Source organism: Natrix helvetica (assembly GCF_964273705.1).
Source record: "Natrix helvetica genome assembly, chromosome: 7".
Lineage (NCBI taxonomy): Eukaryota > Metazoa > Chordata > Lepidosauria > Squamata > Natricidae > Natrix > Natrix helvetica.
The window spans coordinates 21,755,816-21,777,836 of NC_138558.1; the positions used below are offsets into that span (position 1 = coordinate 21,755,816).

General features: G+C 43.7%; 1 protein-coding gene across 1 annotated transcript in view; it reads right to left on the reverse strand.

The window, feature by feature from the left end:
* Nucleotides 1-21,861, reverse strand: part of MANBA (mannosidase beta) — an 81,400-nt gene extending 59,539 nt beyond the window's left edge. Inside the window, exons 1-3 of the mRNA XM_081959075.1 lie at nucleotides 21,476-21,861; nucleotides 10,899-10,993; nucleotides 10,104-10,209 (exon numbers count right to left, since the gene is read on the reverse strand). Coding sequence (XP_081815201.1) covers nucleotides 10,104-10,209; nucleotides 10,899-10,993; nucleotides 21,476-21,691 — 417 coding nt within the window. The 5' untranslated portion in view covers nucleotides 21,692-21,861. The remainder of the gene's footprint in view (nucleotides 1-10,103; nucleotides 10,210-10,898; nucleotides 10,994-21,475) is intronic.
* Nucleotides 21,862-22,021: the final 160 nt, after the last annotated feature.

Genomic DNA, 22,021 nt, shown 5'->3' on the forward strand with positions numbered 1-22,021 from the left:
CTTTTTCTTTTCCTTCCCCTCCTTCCTCCCTCTCTCCCTTCCTCCCACTCTCTCAAACACACACACACACACACACACACACACACACACACACAAAAGTTGGATTGGACTATCTCTCCTACCCCTTCCCTCTCTCACTCAAACAAACCCCCCCACACACAAAAGTTGGATTGGATATCTTTTCCATTGGCTTGAAAGCAGCTCCTCTGCCATCCCCCCCCCCCCATTCCCCTGCTGCCTTTCCCAAACACCTCCACCATTGCAAATGCAGCCTGCTGTCTGGGTGGGAAATGCCTGGAACACAATAAAGCCCACCCACCAGCTCCTGCTGGCAGGCTGGGGTGAGAGGAGAGGCAGAGAAGCCGGAGGAGAGCCGATCCGAGCCTTCCAAAAGAAAGAGGCTGGGGGGAAGTGTGTGTACTACAGCATGGCTCTTTGCCTGGCTTCCTGCCTCCTCCTGTGGTCTCCTCAGTGCTCGCTTGTGCTGTCCCTCCCCAAGTGTAGTTTGATTGCAGGTGGAGCCACGTTGCCTTTTCAAACTTGTAATCAGTGAAGCTGGGCTAGATTTTTATATAGTTTTATCCAGCTGTGTGTGTGAGAGAGAGAAATGAATGGGGGCCTGGGGAGGAAGTCACTACACTTGGGGAAGGAGAGCACCAGTGAGGAGACCACAGGAGGAGGCAGGAAGCCAAGGAAAGAGCCATGCTGTAGCACACACACCGGCCCCACAACGTGGCTCTGCCTGCAATCAAACTACTCTTGGGGAGGGAGAGCACAAGCGAGCCAGGGTTCTTCCCTCCAGCCTTTGCCCAAAGCCCTGCACAGCACCAGGAGGATGAAGTTTGAATTCCTCCCCCTCCCTCCAACCCACACGTACCTTTTCCAGCTTTTTTTAACAGTTAAGCAGAGTCATCCACGGTGAGGCAGTAACTAGCTCAGCTTTTCCTTTTACTTTTTTTTCCATGATAAGAGTGGTGAGGCTGTGCCTCACCTGCCTCACCTGACTGCACGTCACTGCCGGGCGGGTGGGCGGAGACTGCCACCGAGCGCGCCAGCAAAGGTAAGTAGAACAGCAGGGGGGGGAATCCGCTGTGCCATGCAATTCAGATTAGCTAGAAAGCAGGAAATATAAATCACGTGTCATCGGAAATACCGGTTCACTTGAACCAGTACCATTTTTTTAAATACTGGTTCAGGTGAACCGGTCCAAACTGGTAGCATTTCACCCCTGGACATATCTATTCTAAATAGAATTTGAGTTGACTATCGCTCAAGGAGCGGGGAACAAATTACAAATTACAATGGTCCATCTCCAAAGATTTATGAGATTAAAGCAGTGGCCTCCAAACTTTTGGGCACCAAGGACTGGTTCTGTGCACAAAGGTTTTTGTGCGGACTGGAGGGGTTGTGGTTTTGCATGCTCCCTGCATCCTGTGAATGGAGCTTAGCTTGCTTGCTGGAATGCTGCAGATCAGTGCCGGCCCATGGACCGGAGGATGGGGACCTCTGGATTAAAGCACTTCTGACTTCTTTGAGGGCTTTTTCAATGCATAAAATAATACAGGGGATTGTGGAAATCTTCTGACCCAATACCTTGGCCAGGCAGGAATCCTCAGGCTATGCCAGACAAATGGTTGGACAACATTTGTTTAATAACCTTCAGAGATGGACCGCCTACAGTTCCAGGAGGCAGGCTGTTCTTTGACTTAATAGCTCTCGTGGTCACGAAATTCTTCCATATTTCAACTTCTTATTTTTTTGAAAAGATTTTATTTTTTTATTTTTGGTTAAACAGACAAACACAACACACACACACAAAAGATTATCTTTCGTTACATATTATAGAAGTGTGTCGATTGGTTACAAATAACTTTCGTACATCTCGTCCACAGTCATTACTTATAGTTCATATCACATTGTATATTTTAAATAAAAAAATCTTTATATATCTTACTATCAACATCCCATAATTCTCCTTTGACTATAATTGTTTTAACATCCTTTTGCATGAAATAATCCAAAATTAAAAACGCAACCACATGATGACATTTCATTAATTATTTCTAATATCATCCAATAACAGTACACCTTTATAACATGTTCTAAGTAAAAATTAATTATGTTTGATAACAAGATTTCTAATCCTCCTTTCCAAAGCAATATATATATATATATATATATATATATATATATATATATATATATATATATATATATATATATATATATATATATATATATATATATATATATATATATATATATATATATATATATATACACATACATACATACACACACACACACACACACACACACACACACATATATTTGTTTTCGTAGATTTTCACGGGTGTAGGTATGTTGGTTTTGTTGTATTCGGGTCTTTTCCCGTGTAAGGTGGAGATTGTCTTTGCAACGTTTTGGCAGGATCTCACCTGCCATCTTCAAGTGTGGGCTTATTCTCTTGTGGAGGTGTTCTGTTTTGGAGATTAAGGAGCCAGGTTAATCTCCAAAACAGAACACCTCCACAAGAGAATAATCATGGAAGCCATCGAAATAGAGAAACACCCCCACAGCATGAACAAACGTGATGATACCTCCCGCCTACCAAACATCCGGAAACCAGCCCTAGCCAACAAACGAACACCACCCACCACCCAAGCCGTTACAATACAAAACAACAATGCACACACAACCTTCACCAATCAGCACCAATCTACCAATCATGATACAACCACACAACCAATCATTCCACTTACTGAAACAAAGCCAGCACCCCATCCCCTCCCACCAAGACTTACAGAAAGACGGCAGCTCCGTTCCCATTTTAAGCCCACGCTTGAAGATGGCAGGTGAGATCCTGCCGAAACGTTGCAAAGACAATCTCAACCTTACACGGGAAAAGACCCGAATACAACAAAACCAGCATATATATATATGAGAGGTTTTCGCGGGTGTTTATATGTACATCTTTGGTTGTTCGGGTTTTTCCCCGCGTAGAATTGGAAGTATCTTCACGACGTTTCGATGAAATCTCATTCATCATCTTCAGGTTGGTGCTTCCGGCTTGGTGCTTCTAGGAGCAATGTTAGCAACCAACATCCTTTGCACCAGCAAGCCCCCCAAAAGCAATTTACCCAAAGAAGAACAGACAGCACTACTTAACCTAAAAGAAGACACTAGCATAATAATCCTACCAGCAGACAAGGGGAACGCCACGGTGGTTATGAACACATCTGACTACCAAACCAAATTAACCAACCTACTCCAAGACTCCACTTACAAACCCCTTAGCACGGATAATAATAATAATAATAATAATAATAATAATAATAATAATAATAATAATACTTTAATTTATAGACCGCGCCCTTTCCTAAACAGGACTCGGGGCGGTGTACAGTCATATTAAAAACAATGTGGATACAAAAATATAGATATACATAGATACATAGATAGATGGAGGAGGTAGGATATGCACTGTACAATAATAAATTAAAATTCGAATAAAAATTAAAAACTACCCTTAAAAAACTACCCAAAATAAGATGTTTGCCAGGAGGTTGAAAGTGGGACTATAAATCAGCTAGGCCAGCTAATTGGAACAGGTGGGTCTTAAGTTTCTGTCGGAAGGAGCGGAGGTCGGTAGTAGTTCTGATATCGGGGGGGAGGTCATTCCAGAGGGTTGGGCCCATCACAGAGAAGGCTCTACTCCTGGGCGCCGCCCGTTGACACTGCTTAGTGGATGGTACCCGGAGGAGTCCCTCCCTGTGGGAGCGGATTAGTCGCAGGGATGTATGGGGTGAGATGTGATCCCGCAGGTAACTAGGTCCCGTGCCATGGAGCGCTTTGAAGATAGTAACCAACACCTTGAAACGCACCCAAAAAACCACAGGCAGCCAGTGCAGCTCGCGCAGGAGTGGTGTTATATGGGAGTATCTGTTCCTCCCCATGATAGCCCGCGCGGCCGCATTCTGAACTAGCTGTAGTCTTCGGGTACATCTCAAGGGGAGCCCCATGTAGAGAGCGTTGCAGTAGTCCAGGCGAGACGTCACCAGCGCATGAGTGACTGTGCGTAAGGCGTCCCGGTCCAATAGGGGGCGCAATTGGCGCACCAGGCGAACCTGGTGGAACGCCCCCCTCGCCACGGCTGCCACATGGTCATCCATCGACAGTCGGGCATCAAGGAGGACGCCCAAATTGCGCGCCCGCTCCACGGGGGGCAGTTGTTCGCCCCCTATGGCCAGCGATGGAGTCCACTGGTTGAACCGGGGCGCCGGTAGCCACAGCCACTCCGTCTTGGAAGAGTTGAGTCTGAGTCTGTTGTCCCCCATCCAGACCCGAACGGCTTCCAAGCACCGGGATATCATTTTGACAGCCTCGTTGGGGTGGTTTGGGGTGGAGATGTACAGCTGTGTGTCATCAGCGTACAGATGGTATCCAATCCCAAAACCACGGATGATCTCACCCAGCGGCTTCACGTATGTGTTGAACAGGAGGGGCGAGAGGACCGACCCCTGCGGCACCCCACAAGTGAGCGGCCTCAGGGTCGACCTCTGCTCCCCTGCCAACACACATTGCGTCCGGTCGGAGAGGTAGGAGCAGAACCACCGCAAAACGGTGCCCCTTACTCCCACCCCCTCCAGCCGGCGCAATAAGATACCATGGTCGATGGTATCGAAGGCCGCTGATAGGTCTAATAGGACCAGGATAGAGGAACAGCCCCTATCTCTGGCCCTCCAGAGATCATCCACCAACGCGACCAAGGCCGTCTCCGTGCTGTGACTGGGCCGGAAGCCGGACTGGCGCGGGCTAGATAGTCGGTTTCCTCCAGCCTACTTAGAAAAAACCACCAGATCCAAAATAAAAGTCTCCCCCATCAGTGAAGAGATCCAGCAAAGAATCATTCCCAGAGAAAAATCATCCAGATGCCCTAAGCTCTATGGTCTCCCCAAGATACACAAAGAAGGAACCCCACTCAGACCCATAGTCAGCTCCATAGGCTCACCTCTACAAAACCTAGCCAAATTTCTCGCCAAACAACTACAGACCTATGCAGAATCCATCACCTCACACGTAAAAAACTCATTCCAGTTCATAGAGATCATAAAGAAACAAAACTTACAGCCCAGCGACCTACTAGTGAGCTTCGATGTCATATCCCTCTTTACCCAAGTACCAATCAAAGAAGCCTTAACAGCTATCCAAAACAAATACAACCCCCCCAAACATATCCTAGATCTGACCAACCACTGCCTTTCCAACACATACTTCATCTATAATGGACAAAAATACAAACAAATAGAAGGAGCACCCATGGGATCACCCCTCTCACCTGTCATTGCTAACCTCTACATGGAACACTTTGAAACCCAAGCTCTAGAAAAATCCGATCACAAACCCAAACTCTGGCTCAGATACGTAGACGACACTTTCATAATCTGGCCACACGGGAAAGATAAACTGGACAACTTCCTCTCACACCTCAACAGCCTACACCCCAAAATACAGTTCACCATGGAAACAGAAGCCAATAATCAACTCCCCTTCCTAGATGTCTTAGTCTATAAGAAATCCAATGGATCCCTAGGACACACCATCTACCAAAAGAAAACACACACACACCGCTATTTACACGCACTCTCACACCACCACCCAGCACAGATCAATTCTGTAGCCAAGACACTCATCTCCAGAACAAAACGCTTATCTGACGAACAACACCTCAAAACTGAGCTACACACTCTCACCAACGTACTAATATCCAACGGATTCCAAAGAAACAATATCACTAACCTAATCCAAAAAGAAAACCCCACTAAAATCCAAGACAGTAAACAAGAAAACAGCAAAGCCCTCCTCCCATACATAAAAGGCACCACAGACAGAATCAGCAAGATCCTCCACAAACACAACATCAAGACAGCATTCTACACAAACCGAAAAATATCCACCATCCTAAGAAACCCCTAAGACAAAATAGAGTTAGAAAATCAAGGAGTATATGAAATCCCATGCACCACCTGACCTACCACATATATCGTACAGACCAACAGAAGAATAAAGGCACGCATTGAAGAACACAAAAACTCAGTCAGAAAGGAGGAACCAACTTCTTCCCTGGTCCAACACATCAAAGCCACAGGACATGATATAGACTTTAAAAAGACCAGAACTATTGCCAAAATTGAACACTTTAACAACAGAATCATCAGAGAAGCTATTGAGATAGAAAAACAGCCACACAGTATGAATAAACGAGATGATACCTCCCGCCTACCAGCCATTTGGAAACCCGCCCTCACTAACAAACGAGTCCCTAACACAAAAAATGATACCAGACCCACACTCACGAAAACCACACAGGATGTCACTATCACACATCCACGCAAAAAGCAAGCCCAAATCCACACCGAGGATGACCTCAAACCAGAAGCCCGACCACAAACCAGAATCCAGACCACAGCTGCATTATTAGCCACTTTAAACCCCTCCAATCCATACATGAAGCAAACTGATGCCCACCACAGAGATGTGTCACTACCACAAACGCGAAGCCAAACAACAGTAACGCAACTCACCAACTCAAATCCCTCTGCAACTCAGACTAACACAAGCACAACCAAGCCCCCACCCATACAGAACACCCCCCCATGCAATCAGAGCACAGCCAAACTCCCATCCAATCAGAGCACAGCCAAGCCCCCTACCAATCAGAATACACCTCCTCCCAATCAGAATGCAGCCAAGCTCCCACCCAATCAGTTCAAATCCCCACTGGCAGTTAAAAAGAGAAACCGGCCGAGACCTCACATTGCTTCTAGAAGCACCAAGCCGGAAGCACCAACCTGAAGATGATGAATGAGATTTCATCGAAACATCGTGAAGATACTTCCAATTCTATGCGGGGAAAAACCCGAACAACCAAAGATGTACATATATATATCACTATATCCCTTGTCATTTCATTGTTATTGTTATAGTTATTATTTATTAACAGAAATTCATTTGCTAATTATATCAAATTTCCTCTCATCAAACCAACACATGTATGTACCTTATTATCCTTATTAATTATTTATTTAACATAGCACTCTAGAGATTACTAAATTACTAATCACGAATTACTAAAATTAACTATTTTTTTATTATGAACTTTCATATATCAACCTGATCCTTCCAGTAGTAATACAGTCTTATTTCTTTTGTCATTTGTGGACTTAATCTATATATTTCCTTAATAAAATATTTGTGGACTTCTCTCCGCAGCTTGTTGCTTGTAGCATCACTTAAGTAATCTTGATGCCCTCCATCTACTATTTTAATCAGCCTATATTTGGTTGTCAATTGTGCTTCTGAGAAGTTTCCTCTCCTTAAATCCATCGTTTTTCCTCTTTTTTCTTCTTCCGTGCCTTGAAATCCGGGTAGTGTTCCTGTCGATCTAATTCCCTTTTCCATACTCCCCTTTTCCCACTTTCAACCACGTTCACTCCACTGGTAAAGTAATCAGTTATCTTGTCTTTATAATCATTTTCCCCTTCAATTTTTGGGACTCTGACCCTATCATTCTTTGCTGTTATAAACTCTAATTTTTCCATCTTCTTCTCAATTCTCTCTGTTATTTCTAATAAATTTTGAATTCCAGCCAAGATGTTTTGCAAAGTTAATGTTTCTTTTGAATATTGTGCCATTTTGACAAGCTGGTAGATACTGCCACTCCGGCTTTCAAGGCTTCTTATATTAAATTAGCTTAAATGCAAGTTTATTTATGATCTTCAAAAAAATAGGTTCTGTTTCTTTTTCTCTCCCACTGCCAGTAAAACTCTCAAAGTGCACTTGAAAAACAATTCATGCCCTTGCTTCTTATCACTTTCTATAAACAAGTTGCCGAGCCTCGAGATACAAAGTCAGTGAGATCAAAAGGAATAGGGAAAGTGCATTGTTTCAAAAACTCAAGCCTCCAGCCTCCAAGTGGCAGTATTGCTTCCCACTCTCTAATATTATTTTAAACTTAAAAGAAACAGAGTTCTTAAATGAAATTAATAGCAAGAAATTAAATTCCTTGTTGAAATAAAGAAGACTTTAATCCATAGATTAAAAAATAAAAATAAAAAATAGAAGAAAAACTGATCTATTCTCTTTAAAAAGAAAAAGAAAGAAGTTGCGAGCACTTTAATCCACAAAGTAGAATTACAAAGAAAAAGAAACACACTATCCAAAGCAATCCAATATAGGTTAATTTCGCCGCTTGTTTTCTTCTGCTTTCGGATTTAATTTAACTTTAAAAAAATGGGGGGGGGGAGCAGTCTTTTCCAAAACAGTAAAGTTTCCTCACCAGATGGACACAGTTTCTCTTTCTGCTTCCCTTCCATTCCGGAGCTGTCCCAACTTCATCAGCCTGGGGCTGGACTTTTTGTCATTGGCTTGAAGAATTTCTCTTGGATCGATCAGGGACTTTGCAGTGTCCCTGAGATCAGCAAGACGTATTCTTCCTGTTCACCATCTCTATGGGACTGTTTAGGTCCGATTGGACCATCCAGGGGCAAAATATCGGCAGCGGTCTCGGGGCATCGAGACCGCACGTCCGTATCGTCGCGACATCGGCTCCTCCCTCCATATTTCAACTTTTAATCTTCCTCTGGAAGCTTCAACCTCCTGGGCTTTGTCATACCCTCAGAAGTTATGGAGAATAAATTCACTCTCTCTTTCTTAGGACAGCCCTTCAGATATGAGAATACTGATATCATATCTCTCTTTGGCATTGTCAGCTTTGGGTTAAACTTACACAGTTCCTTTAATTCAGGGGCTTTTAATCTTCATGGACTTCATGAATACCTCAGGGTCTGTGGCTGAATTTCAGGAGCTGACAAAGCTGGGGGGAAATTGTATTTTCACTTTTTTATTTTAATACATCAACCAATTACTAAGAGGGCCATCACATGACCAAATCAATTTTACCACCTTTTTTGCAGTGTTTATTAAGCAAACACAATGGTCAGAATGTGAATGATGTTGTCGTTAAGTAAACCCATTTTCTGCAATGTGTATTTTTTGCCCAAAACTGGACATAAATGCCAATTTCTAGCAAAAAAAAAAGAGTCAGAAATCACTGTCCCATGACTGTGAGATGCTACAAACATCCATAAATGCAGGTCAAAAATGCAGGGCATGCTTCTGCCAGGGGCCTGAGGAACCCAGAGTGGGATGGAGCCCCCTTAAATGGCTTGTGTGATGTGCTGTTGCCGGGGCGGGGATGGTGGTTTTTGTAGATCGGGAGATGGAAGAGACGTGAGGCGGTTGAGGTAAGTTAACAACGTTTATTCAGAGCAGAAGAAGCAACAACAACAACATTAGTTAGCAAGGAATCCGGCTTGCCCTGCTTGACAGCTATTTATACTCAGCTGTCAAGCAGGCACCCAATAGGAAGACTTCTGGCAGCCCGCGCTCAGTCAGCCGCACCTTAGCCAATCAGGCACAGTTTGGCTGTTGCTGGCTGTCAGTCGTAAGTCGTGGATCTGCAGCCGGTCGTAAGTCGAGGACTTCAGGACCGGTTGCAGGTCGAGGACTTAACAGTGGTGATTTTATTATATCATTTGATTCTTTTTTATCAGTTTTATTGTTTTAAATGAGGTTTTATATTCTGTAGGCCACCTTGAGTCGCCATGTGTGAATAAGCAGCAATATAAAATTCAATGAATGGATGAACGAATAAATAAAATGTGAACCCAACTTTGAATCTGGGTTGTAAAGTACTTTTTTTTCTTTTACTCCATAACTTCGAATGGTTGCTAAGTGACCGTTTGAAGGTTAAGAACTTCCTGTATACATCAAAGTGCAGGATTTCACACTGCAAAGCACCAGCAAGGTTTCAAATTGAGATCGGAAAAGAGGCAAAACACATCAAATGTATATATTCTTTCCTCAGTCACGGAAATCTTTTTAGGGCAACTGTAATATATTACACACTGCATTGGGAGTTACTATCTTATTTGAGTTAAACTATATAGCTCAATAAGTTGGTAACATTTGAAATGTCCTGAATTTGAGATGTGTTTATTTTTGTTCTCTTCTGTGACTTTAATGAAAAAAAGGATACTCACATACGTCTGGAACATGTTATCCGTCTTTCCAACAGTTATGTTATTGATCACAATCTGTGCTACCGTATCTACCCCCTCAAAAACCAATATCACTTTTTGCCATGTGCTGCAGAAAAGATAACAAAAAACAGAATTTTGAATCATTTTATTTGTTATATTTACATTCCTTTGTTGCAATTCTAATCTCACTCCCAAAGTCTATCATTATAACGAATCTGTGAAATAAGTTACCATATTTTTCGGACTATAAGACACACCAAGATTTCAAACAGGTAAATACAAAAAAAAAAAGTTTTTGTCCTCCCCAGCCCCCAGGAGCCCTCTGCAGGCTTCAGCACGGCTGGGCAAAGGCAAAAACGCCCCCGTTTTTGCCTTCCCCCAGCTCTGCTGAAGCCTGCAGAGGGCTGCTGGGGGCTAGGAGAAGGCAAAAACGCCTCTGTTTTTGTGAAAAATGACCCATTTTTCGCAAAAAAATGTGATGCAGGGGCGGGGCTTCGGGAGGCCAAAAATTCAGTATTACACCAAAGTATTACACCAAAGTATACACCAAAGTATTTGGTGTATAAGACGCACCAACACTTCCACACTCTTTTAGGGGAGAAAAGGGTGTGCCTTATGCTCCAAAAAATACGGTAGGTGATTCATGGTCGTGTACCTTGATCATTAATTCTCCTGTTCAAAGATGTATGCTGCTGTATTCCGGGGGGGGGGGAGGGGGGAGTGATATTCCTGGATAAATGCATGCAAATGTCCAGTCTAAACCTTAGTAATCTTAAATTCAGTTTTATCACATACCTGATATTAAAAGGAGCTTTGAATGTTCTGCTATATGTCCAGTTATCCAAAGAGATCCATCTGTAGGCCAGATCATTAAATCTATAGTAAGGATCCTACAAACCACATGAAACAAACAAACAAAAACTTAAAATTGAGTGATGAAATAAATTATATAGACATTCTAAAGGATATATCACATATGTGCTAGTCGTTCCTGACTCTAGGGGGCGGTGTTCATCTCCATTTCAAAGCTGAAGAGCCAGCGCTGTCCGAAGACGTCTCCATGGTCATGTGGCTGGCATGACTAAATACCGAAGGCGCAGGGAACGCTGTTACCTTCCCACCAAAGTGGTCCCTATTTTTCTACTTGCATTTTTACATGCTTTCAAACTGCTAGGTTGGCAGAAGCTGGTATAAGTAACAGGAGCTCACTCCTTTATGCGGCGCTAGCGATTCGAACCGCCAAACTGCCAACCTTTCTGATCGACAAGCTCAGCATCTTAGCCACTGAGCCACCGTATCCCTCTCAGCACAGGTAATTGCAAACAGCTATTAACTAAGGAAAAACGCATTAATGCCTGATTTGCTTTTGCTCATCCCTGCTACCTGCTGCTCAATAAAAGAAAGGATTCTACATCCACATCCAGTTGATTCATTAGATTAGGACATTTCACAAAATTATAATTTATTTACTACTCCCCAAAGTCATGAACAATACTATAAAAAAAAGTAAAAATAAAAAACATTAATGCTAAATAAGGAGGCAAAATAAACAGTATGTAAACCAGTAAAATCCCACAATCAGAGAACAGACATAGTGAAACAGAATGAAAATGCAGACAGGAAAGGCAGAATAGAAATGAACATTGTTTTTAATTTGACACCACCTAAAATAAGAACATTTCTCATATACAGTAGTCCCTTCAATGAAATCACCTGAATTGCACAGGATAGAGGCAAGAATTGAAATGAGGCTTCCTTCCACTCTTTAATTCATCTCAACTTAATATGCAAGACCAATCCTGAACCTCATTGTACATTTATAGCAGTGGTGGGATTCAAAATATTTTACTACTGTTTCTGTGGGGATGGCTTGGTGGGTGTGGCAGGGGAAGGATACTGTATAATCTCTATTTCCTCCCGATCAGCTGGGACTCAGGAGGCAGAGAATAGATGGGGGTGGGGCCAGTCAGAGGTAGTATTTACGGGTTCTCCGAACTGCTCAAAATTTCCGCTACCAGTTCTCCAGAACTGATCAAAACCTGCTGAATGCCACCTCTGATTTATAGGTTGCAGGAGTTTTACATACAAAGCAGTTCCTCCAGCTAAATTTAACTCAGAAAAGCAACATGCTGTTGTTATCAGATGCGGTCAGCGTTGTTTTGAATCACTGAACCAAGCAATTTTCAAGGCCAAGTACAAGAGAGAAACTTTCCATATACCCAAACCATTCAGCAAAATATTGACAAATGTGATGAAAACAGAAAACAAGCAGACTGCATCCAACTCCAATAATAACGATATAACAAATAAGTCTCCAAGCATGTGTTCTAATTGAGGCATAACAACTTATGCAATCAAGCTGTAAATATTAGCATCAGGGAGTTGGTGGTAGTAGAGATATGACACATGCTTTATAGATATAGTATATTAATCGACAAATGAGGAGAAAAATTGGGGAGAAGGGATAGTTCTGTGCCCTAACTACAAAGATAGAAGATTTGGAATGCCAATGATTTAGGTCTCACTTATTAAATTTGTGTAATGATCCACATCTGAAGTGGAAACTGATTTAAAGCACACATGGGAGCTCATGTAACCCTCGTCAGCAACTCCATAAAAATCCTGTGTCTTCTACACATGCTGTGTGATCCCTCAAATCACATTTGATTTAAGAGGAGACAACACTTGATACTGTACAGTGCATGAATGACTTTTTCTCCTTCAAACTTTGAAAGCTGCCCAACGTTACTGTTTTCAAAGAGTGTTCATATGACTTCTTGGTAGGATCAGACACTATACATTCACATCTGTGTAACATCACGAGGAAGGAAGCAGCTGTAACTTGTACTGGCAGGTCTCAGCACAACCAGAAGAGTCAACAACCTAACATTAGTTGTGTAATCAGAAAGAGAAACCACCTACTGTGGGGAAATGGGTAATTTATAGAAGTAATTTCCAATCTTTTTACAAGCAGATAATTTGCCTTGCTAATGCACTACAATGTCAACTCAGACAACAAATGAGGGTATCTATGCTGTGTAGTTTGTAGCCACAGGCATAGATCATTAAATGTAGACCACCTACTATATAGGGAAATTATCTGTTCTATTAAATATTCAACTTTGGTAAAGTCTCAAAAATGCAGAATTGCTCATGATGGCAACAAAACAAGGCCAATAAAAATGATCAATTGCCTACAGTAGAACTGGGAACAATATTTGAGCCCAACGGTATTTTGCTGAGAAAAAAAAAAGATTGCAAGCAGGAAAGAACATGGTTGAGGTGCATAAAACTGACGCTGTGGGAAAAAAGTGAATTGGGACGGGTTGTAATATCTAGTTTTCCCTTAACTTTAGAGCACAGGGATATTCAGAAAAGTTGAACAGGAGGAGATTCTGTACAGACAAAACCAATCCCTTATATGGCATATGGAATTTGCTGCTGTAAGATGCAACAATGGATATCAGATGATTTTAAAACAGGATCAGATAAATTCACAGATGAAAAGCAACCCCCAGGACTTTTGATGTTTCCAATATCAAAGGCAAAATGTTTACTGATACTAGTTTCTATGGAATAATAGAAATCCATTGTTCCTTGTTCACCTCATAGTTGGATAGACAATTTCATGGTCACCGTGGAAACAGGGTAGCGGACTAGATAGTTCTAATTAAGGTCTGTTCTTGGAGGATAACACTGCTCAATTGCTTATCCCACAATAATTCTGCCCCCCTGTATGAGGTCATCAAGCAACATTATGTGCATGAAACTGCGCTGATGTTATCCATTTAGTGAAGTTCTATGGGCCAAGGCTCTCCACGTCTTCTCATCTTGCAGTATTTCTTTGAATTTTTCTATGCTCTAGCTCAGTGATGGCGAACCTTTTTTGGCTCGCGTGCCACAAGTGGGGGGAGTGCAGGGGGGTCGAGTGCGGGCGTGCCACACCCATAATGCAACACGCGACCCCCCCAGTGCGCATGCACGCACAACGCGCGACCCCTCCCATTTTTACATTTTTTTTCCCTCCCCAGGCTCCAGGGGTTTTATAGGAACCGGGGGGGCGAAAAGAGCCCCCCCAGCCCCCCCGGGAGGCTTCAGGGACGGTCCCTGAAGCCTTCAGAGAGCTTAAAATGACCCTCCGAGCAACCTGGAAGTCACTTCCGGTTTGCTCGGAGGGTGGTTTTAAGCGTTCCGAAGGCTTCAGGGACAGTTCCTGAAGCCTCCCGGGGGGGGGGAGGCTCTTTTTGCCCTCCCCAGGCTCCTATAAAGCCTCTGGAGCCTGGGGAGAGCGAAAAATGGCTTTTAAAAAGGTGAACTCAGCTGGCCAGCGCGCGCATGCGCGCTGGCCAGCTGACAGGTCAGCACCTCGCGTGCCCTTACAAATGGCTCCGCGTGCCACTGGTGGCACGCGTGCCATAGGTTCGCCATCACGGCTCTAGCTGATGTCAGCTTTGATGGTGTCCAACCACCATGTTTTTTGACAGCCTGGTTTCTTTTTATAACTAAATCTTCCAAACATTGCTTTCTGCAGTGAATTTCCCCACATGACATGGCCAAAGTGAGTGAGACGCAGTTCCGTGATTTTGCCTTCTAGTGACATGTCTGGTGTTACGAACTCCAGGACTAGCTTGCTATCCAAGGAATATGCAGGAGCCTTCTCCAGCATCCCAGCTCAAATGAGTCATTTTCTTCCTGTCTTGCTATTTTAACGTCCAAATTTCACAACCATAGGTAACTATGAGGATCATAACAGAGCAAACTAATCTACATCTGGTTGAAAAGCCAATGTATGAAAATATAAAATGGAAATTGTTAAGACTTTCTAGGCCTAGGACCGTGATGGCGAACCTATGGCACGCGTGCCACCAGTGGCACGCGGAGCCATTTGTAAGGGCACGCGAGGTGCTGACCTGTCAGCTGGCCAGCGCGCATGCTGAGTTCACCTTTTTAAAAGCCATTTTTCGCCTTTTTGCCCTCCCCAGGCTCCAGAGGCTTTATAGGAGCCTGGGGAGGGCAAAAAGAGCCTCCCCCCCCCCCCGGGAGGCTTCAGGAACTGTCCCTGAAGCCTTCGGAACGCTTAAAACCACCCTCCGAGCAAACCGGAAGTGACTTCCAGGTTGCTCGGAGGGTCGTTTTAAGCGCTCTGAAGGCTTCAGGGACCGTGCCTGAAGCCTCCCGGGGGGCTGGGGGGGCTCTTTTCGCCCCCCCCCGGTTCCTATAAAACCCCTGGAGCCTGGGGAGGGCAAAAAAAATGTAAAAATGGGAGGGGTCGCGTGTTGCACTGGGGGGGTCAAGCGTTGCATTATGGGTGTGGCACGCCCGCACTCGACCCCCCTGCACTCCCCCCACTTGTGGCACGCGAGCCAAAAAAGGTTCGCCATCACTGGCCTAGGAAGTAAATATCTCAGTCCTCCAATATCGCACAGATTAACTTGATTGAAGTTTCTCACACAACATGAAGTAGAATATAACAGAATAACAGAGTTGGAAGGAATCTTGGAGGTCTTCTAGTCCAACCCCCTGCTTAGGCAGGAAACCCTACACCAGACAAATGGTTATCCAACATCTTCTTAAAAACTTCCAGTGTTGGAGCATTCACAACTTCTGGAGGCAAGCTGTTCCACTGATTAATTGTTCTAACTGTCAGGAAATTTCTCCTCAGTTCTAAATTGCTTCTCTCCTTGATTAGTTTCCACCCATTGCTTCTTGTCCTGCCCTCAGGTGCTTTGGAGAATAGTTGGACTCCCTCTTCTTTGTGGCAACCCCTGAGATATTGGAACACTGCTATCATGCCTCCCCTAGTCCTTCTTTCTCTTAAGCTAAACATACCCAGTTCCTGCAAACGTTCTTCATATGTTTTAGCCTCCAGTCCCCTAGTGGCTACATAAAAATGGTTATTGAAAACTAGAATGAAGCCACTCTGAACTGAATGACTGTGCAGTTCCTTGCTTAAACCTGTTATGTTTTCTCCCTGACTTTTTGTGCGTTGCTTTGGGCTTCGTGGCTTTCAAGCCAAGGACTTGCTGAAAATAACAGATCTTCTTACCTTCTAAACCACTTCTAATGGCTTATCTTGTATAAAGCAATTTCTAAGATAGAAACATTCATATATATATATATATATATATATATATATATATATATATATATATATATATATATATATATATATATACACACACACACACACACACACACACACACTACATACGTACGTACATACGTACGTACGTACGTACATACATACATACATAATTTGTTTTCGTAGATTTTCACGGGTGTAGGCATGCTGGTCTTGTTGTATTCAGGTCTTTTACCATCTAAGATTGAGATTGTCTTGGCAACGTTTCGGCGAGGTCTCACTCGCCATCCTCAGGCTGGTGTTAAGAAAGAAGGCTTCTGAAATAATGTGTATTGGTTTTCTTTTTTAAGAACTTGTACAGAAAAAGAGTTTAAAAGTAAAAATTCATTACTGGATAAGCAGAAAAACATACTTTTAAAATCCAGATTTAATTATTCTTCACTATAATTACATTACATCCAAGCTGCAGTTTTACATGAGATGGATTTGCAACTGACTGCAATCTGCTCCCTTCTCACTTGCTCAAGGTAGAAGGGGGGTCTCTCTAAAGCTTGCTCAATTTACTAAGCCCTGACAAACAATATTGGTCCCTGTAGCCCAGAACTATTAGAACATATAATACAGATGGCTCTTAAGCAATTGCTTTTCTTGATGGAGAAATTCATGGAAATCTAGCAAATTATGTAAATCTAATACAGGTAGTCCTCAATTTACAACAATTCATTCAGTGACGGTTCAAAGTTACAACGGCACTGAAAAAAGTAACTTATGATCATTTTTCACAGTTACAACCTTTGTAGTGTCCCCGTGATCATGTGATCAAAATCCAGTATGCTTGGCAACTGGTTCATACTTATGATGGTTGCTGTATCCCGGGATTATGTGATCCTCTTTTGTGATCTTCTGACAAGGAAAGTCAATGAGGAAGCCAGATTCACTTAACAAGAGTTACTACTCTGTTTCCCTGAAAATAAGACCTCCCCGGATAATAAGCCCAACTGGACTTTTGAGCGCATGCGTTAAAATAAGCCCTCCCTGAAAATATTACAATGCAGCAGTAGCCATGAGGTGACCATGCTCGACGCCTCCTACACCTCAAAAATAATATGACCTCCACGAAAATAAGGCCAAGTGCTTATTTCGGGGATCAAAAGACAATAAGACCCTGTCTTATTTTCAGAAAAACATGGTAACTTATCTACTGCAGTGATTCACGTAACAACTGTGGCAAGAAAGGCATAAAATGGGGCAAAGCTTAATTAACAAATGTCTCACTTAACAACAGAAACTTTGGCCTTAATTGTGGTCATAAGTCAAGGACTACCTTTACTTCCGCATTAGTTCCTGTTTTCCTTTTTTTTTTCTTTGCTAGATATAGGAGGAAAGAAGTAACTTAAAGCTCAACTACCTATTTTAGAGCATCAAATGAAATTTGAGTGGTAAAACAATTTCTATGTTCTGAATAATTCAGTCACATGCAGACAGTGGTAGAATTAATTACCCTATTATTTGGAGTATAAGACTCACCAGAGTATAAGACGCACCAAGGTTTTGAAGAGGCAAATTTTTTAAAAAGTAAGTAGGTTGATAGAGGGATAGAGAGGGAGAGAAAGAGAGAGGAATACAGTAGGGAGAGAGAGAGTGTGTGTGTAGGTAGGTTGGTAGGTAGAGGGATAGAGAGAGAAATATATAGAGAGAGGGAAATACAGTAGATAGGTAGGGAGAGAGTAGGTAGATAGAGGGGGGAGAGAGAGAGAGAGAGAGAAATACAGTAAGTAGGTAGGGAGGGAGGGAGAGAGATAGTAGGTAGGTAATAGAGAGAGGGAAGGGAAGAAATACAGTAGGTAAATAGGGAGAGAGAGTGAATAGGTAGGTAGGTAGATGTTTCCAGAAGTATTTATCCATGTGCTGGAGAAGGAAATCGCTGACAATCTGCAGAACTTAAGACTTTGTTTCTGCTGGCACAGCACTTGATCAATCTAATTCTCATCAATCAGTTAAAGAGCTTTCCAAAAGGAAAAAACATTTTTTTTGCACTCTGTAAACCTCCTAAAAATGGCACGATTTTCGCGAAAACGGGCCCATTTTTTTCTTTATAAAAAGGCATGAATAGCCTTGGGGGGGCTTACAGAGTGCTGCTGGGGGATGGGGGGGCAAAAAATGGCCCATTGTTTGCCCATTTCTGCCCTCCCCAGCCCCCAGGAGCTCTCTGAAAGCTTCCATAAGGGTATATACAGCCATTTTGGTGAAGGGGTGGGGCTTCAGGAGGCAAAAAATGCTGTATTCAGTGTATAAGGCACACCCAGATTTTCAGCCTCTTTTTTGAGGGAAAGAGGTGCGTCTTATACTCCGAAAAATACAGTAGATATGCACAGTGGTGGGATCCTACCAGTTTAACTATCGATTAGCTAAGTGCATGCTTTGCTTGCACACATACCAGGATGCACACTCTGTGCGCATGCACAATTTAGAAAATATTTACCTTTTGGATTGCTGCTTGGGAAGGAAAACAGCTGTGGCGCGACTCAGCCGCGAAGATAAAGGTAGGTAAAGCGCAGGGGCGAGCAGTTCGCTCCCATCTGATCTTCGGAGCCACAAGTTTGTCCGAACCAATCCAAACTGGTAGAATCCCACCCCTGGATATGCACATGCATGAATTTATACACACTCATGCCCGTACTTCACATACGTAGACTGTCACTGTGAAGTCTTTCTTGGCAAAAACAAAAGCTGGTTTAGAACGTGGTTTCAGCGCAAATAAAGAGAATTCAGCACTCACAGTTTGGTTTCGGGAATCAAAAGAAAATGCAGACATGCTCCCTGCAGCATATTCACATGGAAACTGCTGAGAGCACTTAATAGAAGTGTCCAGCTCTCAATGAAATTGCTGCCTGACCCTTTCTCAGAAATAGACTTCAAATCCCGAACTATTCCATTACGAGGTAAGCCTTGAAATGTGAGCCATTCATTCCACTATCCTTGAACAGCTTCATAGCCTTCATGAAATGCTTCGCAGCGCCTAATAAAGTACCCCAGCATACTTTTAATAATTTGAACAATAGGATGCCAACTGCCACAATGCATCAAGCAGAAATCGTCAGATGAATTTGTGGGAAAGCATTACTTTTAAAAGAGCCGTCTGTTTACTTCCTATTCACATCCAGGGCTGGTGTTTGGATCCTAATTCTTACTATTATGCTCAAATGAAGCAATACTGTATTTAGAATGCAATTCTATGCCTGTCTCCTCTGAACTAAATTCAAAATCAGAACTGCAGGCTTCACAACAAAAGTAGACAATGAATGATTGATGGGCTTGATGATTAGGAGCCTTTTAGATTTCTGGTGTGAGGTAAAGTGTTACAGGCATTTGGTCATTAAAACAAATAAAAATCATGTCCCAAGGAAAAGATTGGTTATCATTGACTTTGTGCAGTGTTGGCAAACCTATGGCACACGTGCCAGAGGTGGCACACAGAGTCCTCGCTGTGGGCATGTATGCTGTCATCAGCTGCTCTTCTGGTTTCTGGCACACGCATGCGCGCCGGCCAGCTGGTCTTCGCGGGCACCAGAGCACCAGAAAATGCCCCCCAAAACAGCCTGAAAAATTCCAAAAAACAGGCCATTTTCTGGTTCGTTTTCCAGGCCAGGTTTCGGACTGCTTTTGGCCTGAAAAACGGCCTGAAAACAGCCCAAAAAACAGGCATGCATGGGGCGGCCGGCTGGTCTTCAGGTTTCCAGTGCTCTGGCACACACATGCGCGCACATGCACAAGTATGTGATGAAAGAAATGTCCTTCTGGGTTTGGCTCCAAGTAGGGAAAAAGACACTGGAGACATGGAGGTTGCTTGGAAAGATGGTTTAATGGTGGACAGGACCACATGGCTTGAGTCCTGAACAGAAAAGGTGATCACATGCTTCAATGTTGGTGGAGAAAAAGAGAAGAGAGGGCTGAGGTGTTGAGTCTCTGGTTTTATGCCCTCTCTGGCCTTTGATCTTGAGCTTGTATTCTGATTGGTTGTCAGACTCCCATGCGGCCATGCAGGTTCTCAGATGCCATGTGGCGAGTTGGGTAAAGGGCCAATACTAGCATGCCTTGATGCCATCACCTGGAGCTGAAGGGGAGAACTCTTTATTATGTAAAGGGACTGACTTGGGCATCTGAATGGCCCATTGACAAAGGGGGTGGGGGCAGGAAGCTGCAGGGAGCTATTCTCTCTTTAAAACATGTTTTTTCCTTTTCACATCCAGGGAAATATTCTGCCTTTTCAATATTTCCTAGGATATTTCATTTTTCTGGGAGAGGAATGGGTTTTAACTTCCTACATATGCACGCATGTTCCAGTTTGGGCACTTGGTGCCAAAAATGTTCGCCATCAGTGACTTAATATTATGTATGAATATGTCCCTTTCTTAAAGAGGTTTTAAAAGCGCAATATTAACTTGTGGAAAGATACAGCCCCATTTAGGTCTAAGATAGGTATCATGACAGCCAGAAATAATGCACCTACAAACAAAAACCAATTAATCCTGCACAGGAAGAAATTAATGTAGCGGCTGGTGGTGCACAACCATAGCTTCCTGCAAATCCCATCAAACCTAAAACACACAATGCCGGCAGAGATAAGCTCATCCGTGGAGAGTCATCAGTGAAACAAGCAAACACAAAGCTCCAGAATACTTTCAGTGCATGTTCTTTATCCATCTAAGCGCCAGAACATTGGATGGGGCTCACAGAAGCCTCGCTCAGCACTGAGAAAGACGTCCATCCTTGTTGGGTTTTTTGCACAGAAGTTGAAATAGTTTTCATTTGTCAACTTCTGAATCACATGGTTGGGAGGAACTTGGAGATCTTCTAGTGATCTAGTCTAGGGGGGTTTCCAACCTTGGCAACTTTAAGCCTAGTGGAGTTGAAGTCCTCCAGACTTAAAGTTGCCAAGATTGGAGACTCCTGATCTAGTCTAGACCCCTGATCGAGTTGAAGTCCCTGATCTTAAAGTTGTTAAGATTTGAGATCCCTGATTTTAAAGTTGTTAAGAGTTGAGATCCCTGATCTTAAAGTTGTCAAGATTGGAGACCCCTGATCTAGTCCCCTGATCTAGTCCCCCTGCCTTATACCATCCCTGTCAAATCCAAGAGCACTTCCTCAGGGACAATTCAACCCGAATTTGACACTCTAAATAGTAGACTCAACTGTCGCAGGATATAGTGAGGCACAATTCACACACACACAACGTCTTGCCAACCACCTGCTTTCCAAAGCGCGCAAAGCCGGCCCGCCGTCACAATACCTGGATGAGCCCCTCTCGGAACAAGGCGGTGTGCACGCAGCCCGGGACCTCGCCTTTCAGAGCCAGCGAGCCGTTCGCGTTGTTCACCCGCCAGCTGCCCCGCAGGCTGTGCACAGCCGCCCCCGCGGGGCTCGGCGAAGTGGAGCCGAGCGGGAAGCCGCTCCCGCACACGGCGATCAGAACCGCCAGCTCAAGCAGGCGATGCCCGCTCTCCATCCTCGGCAGAGGCTGCTGGCAGAAGAGGCGGACGGGAAGGGTGGGGGGAGGCCAATGGGGGCGCAGCGCCGGGCATGAGAATCTCCCAGTCTCGGGAGCAGCGTCAACCGAGTTTCCCCGGAAAAGGGAAAACTCCCGTGCGCCTTTGGGCTCCGCGCAGAGGAAGAAATACGCCTGCGCGCATCTTCCACGCCTCCGGGCGCTGCAAAGGAAGGCAGGACGCTTTTCGCTTCGGAAGTTGAGGAGAGAAGCCGAACTAGCATGGCTAGTCTAGTGAAGAAAAGGACCAGGGGTGACAATGATAGCAGTGTCTCAATATTTGAGGGGCTG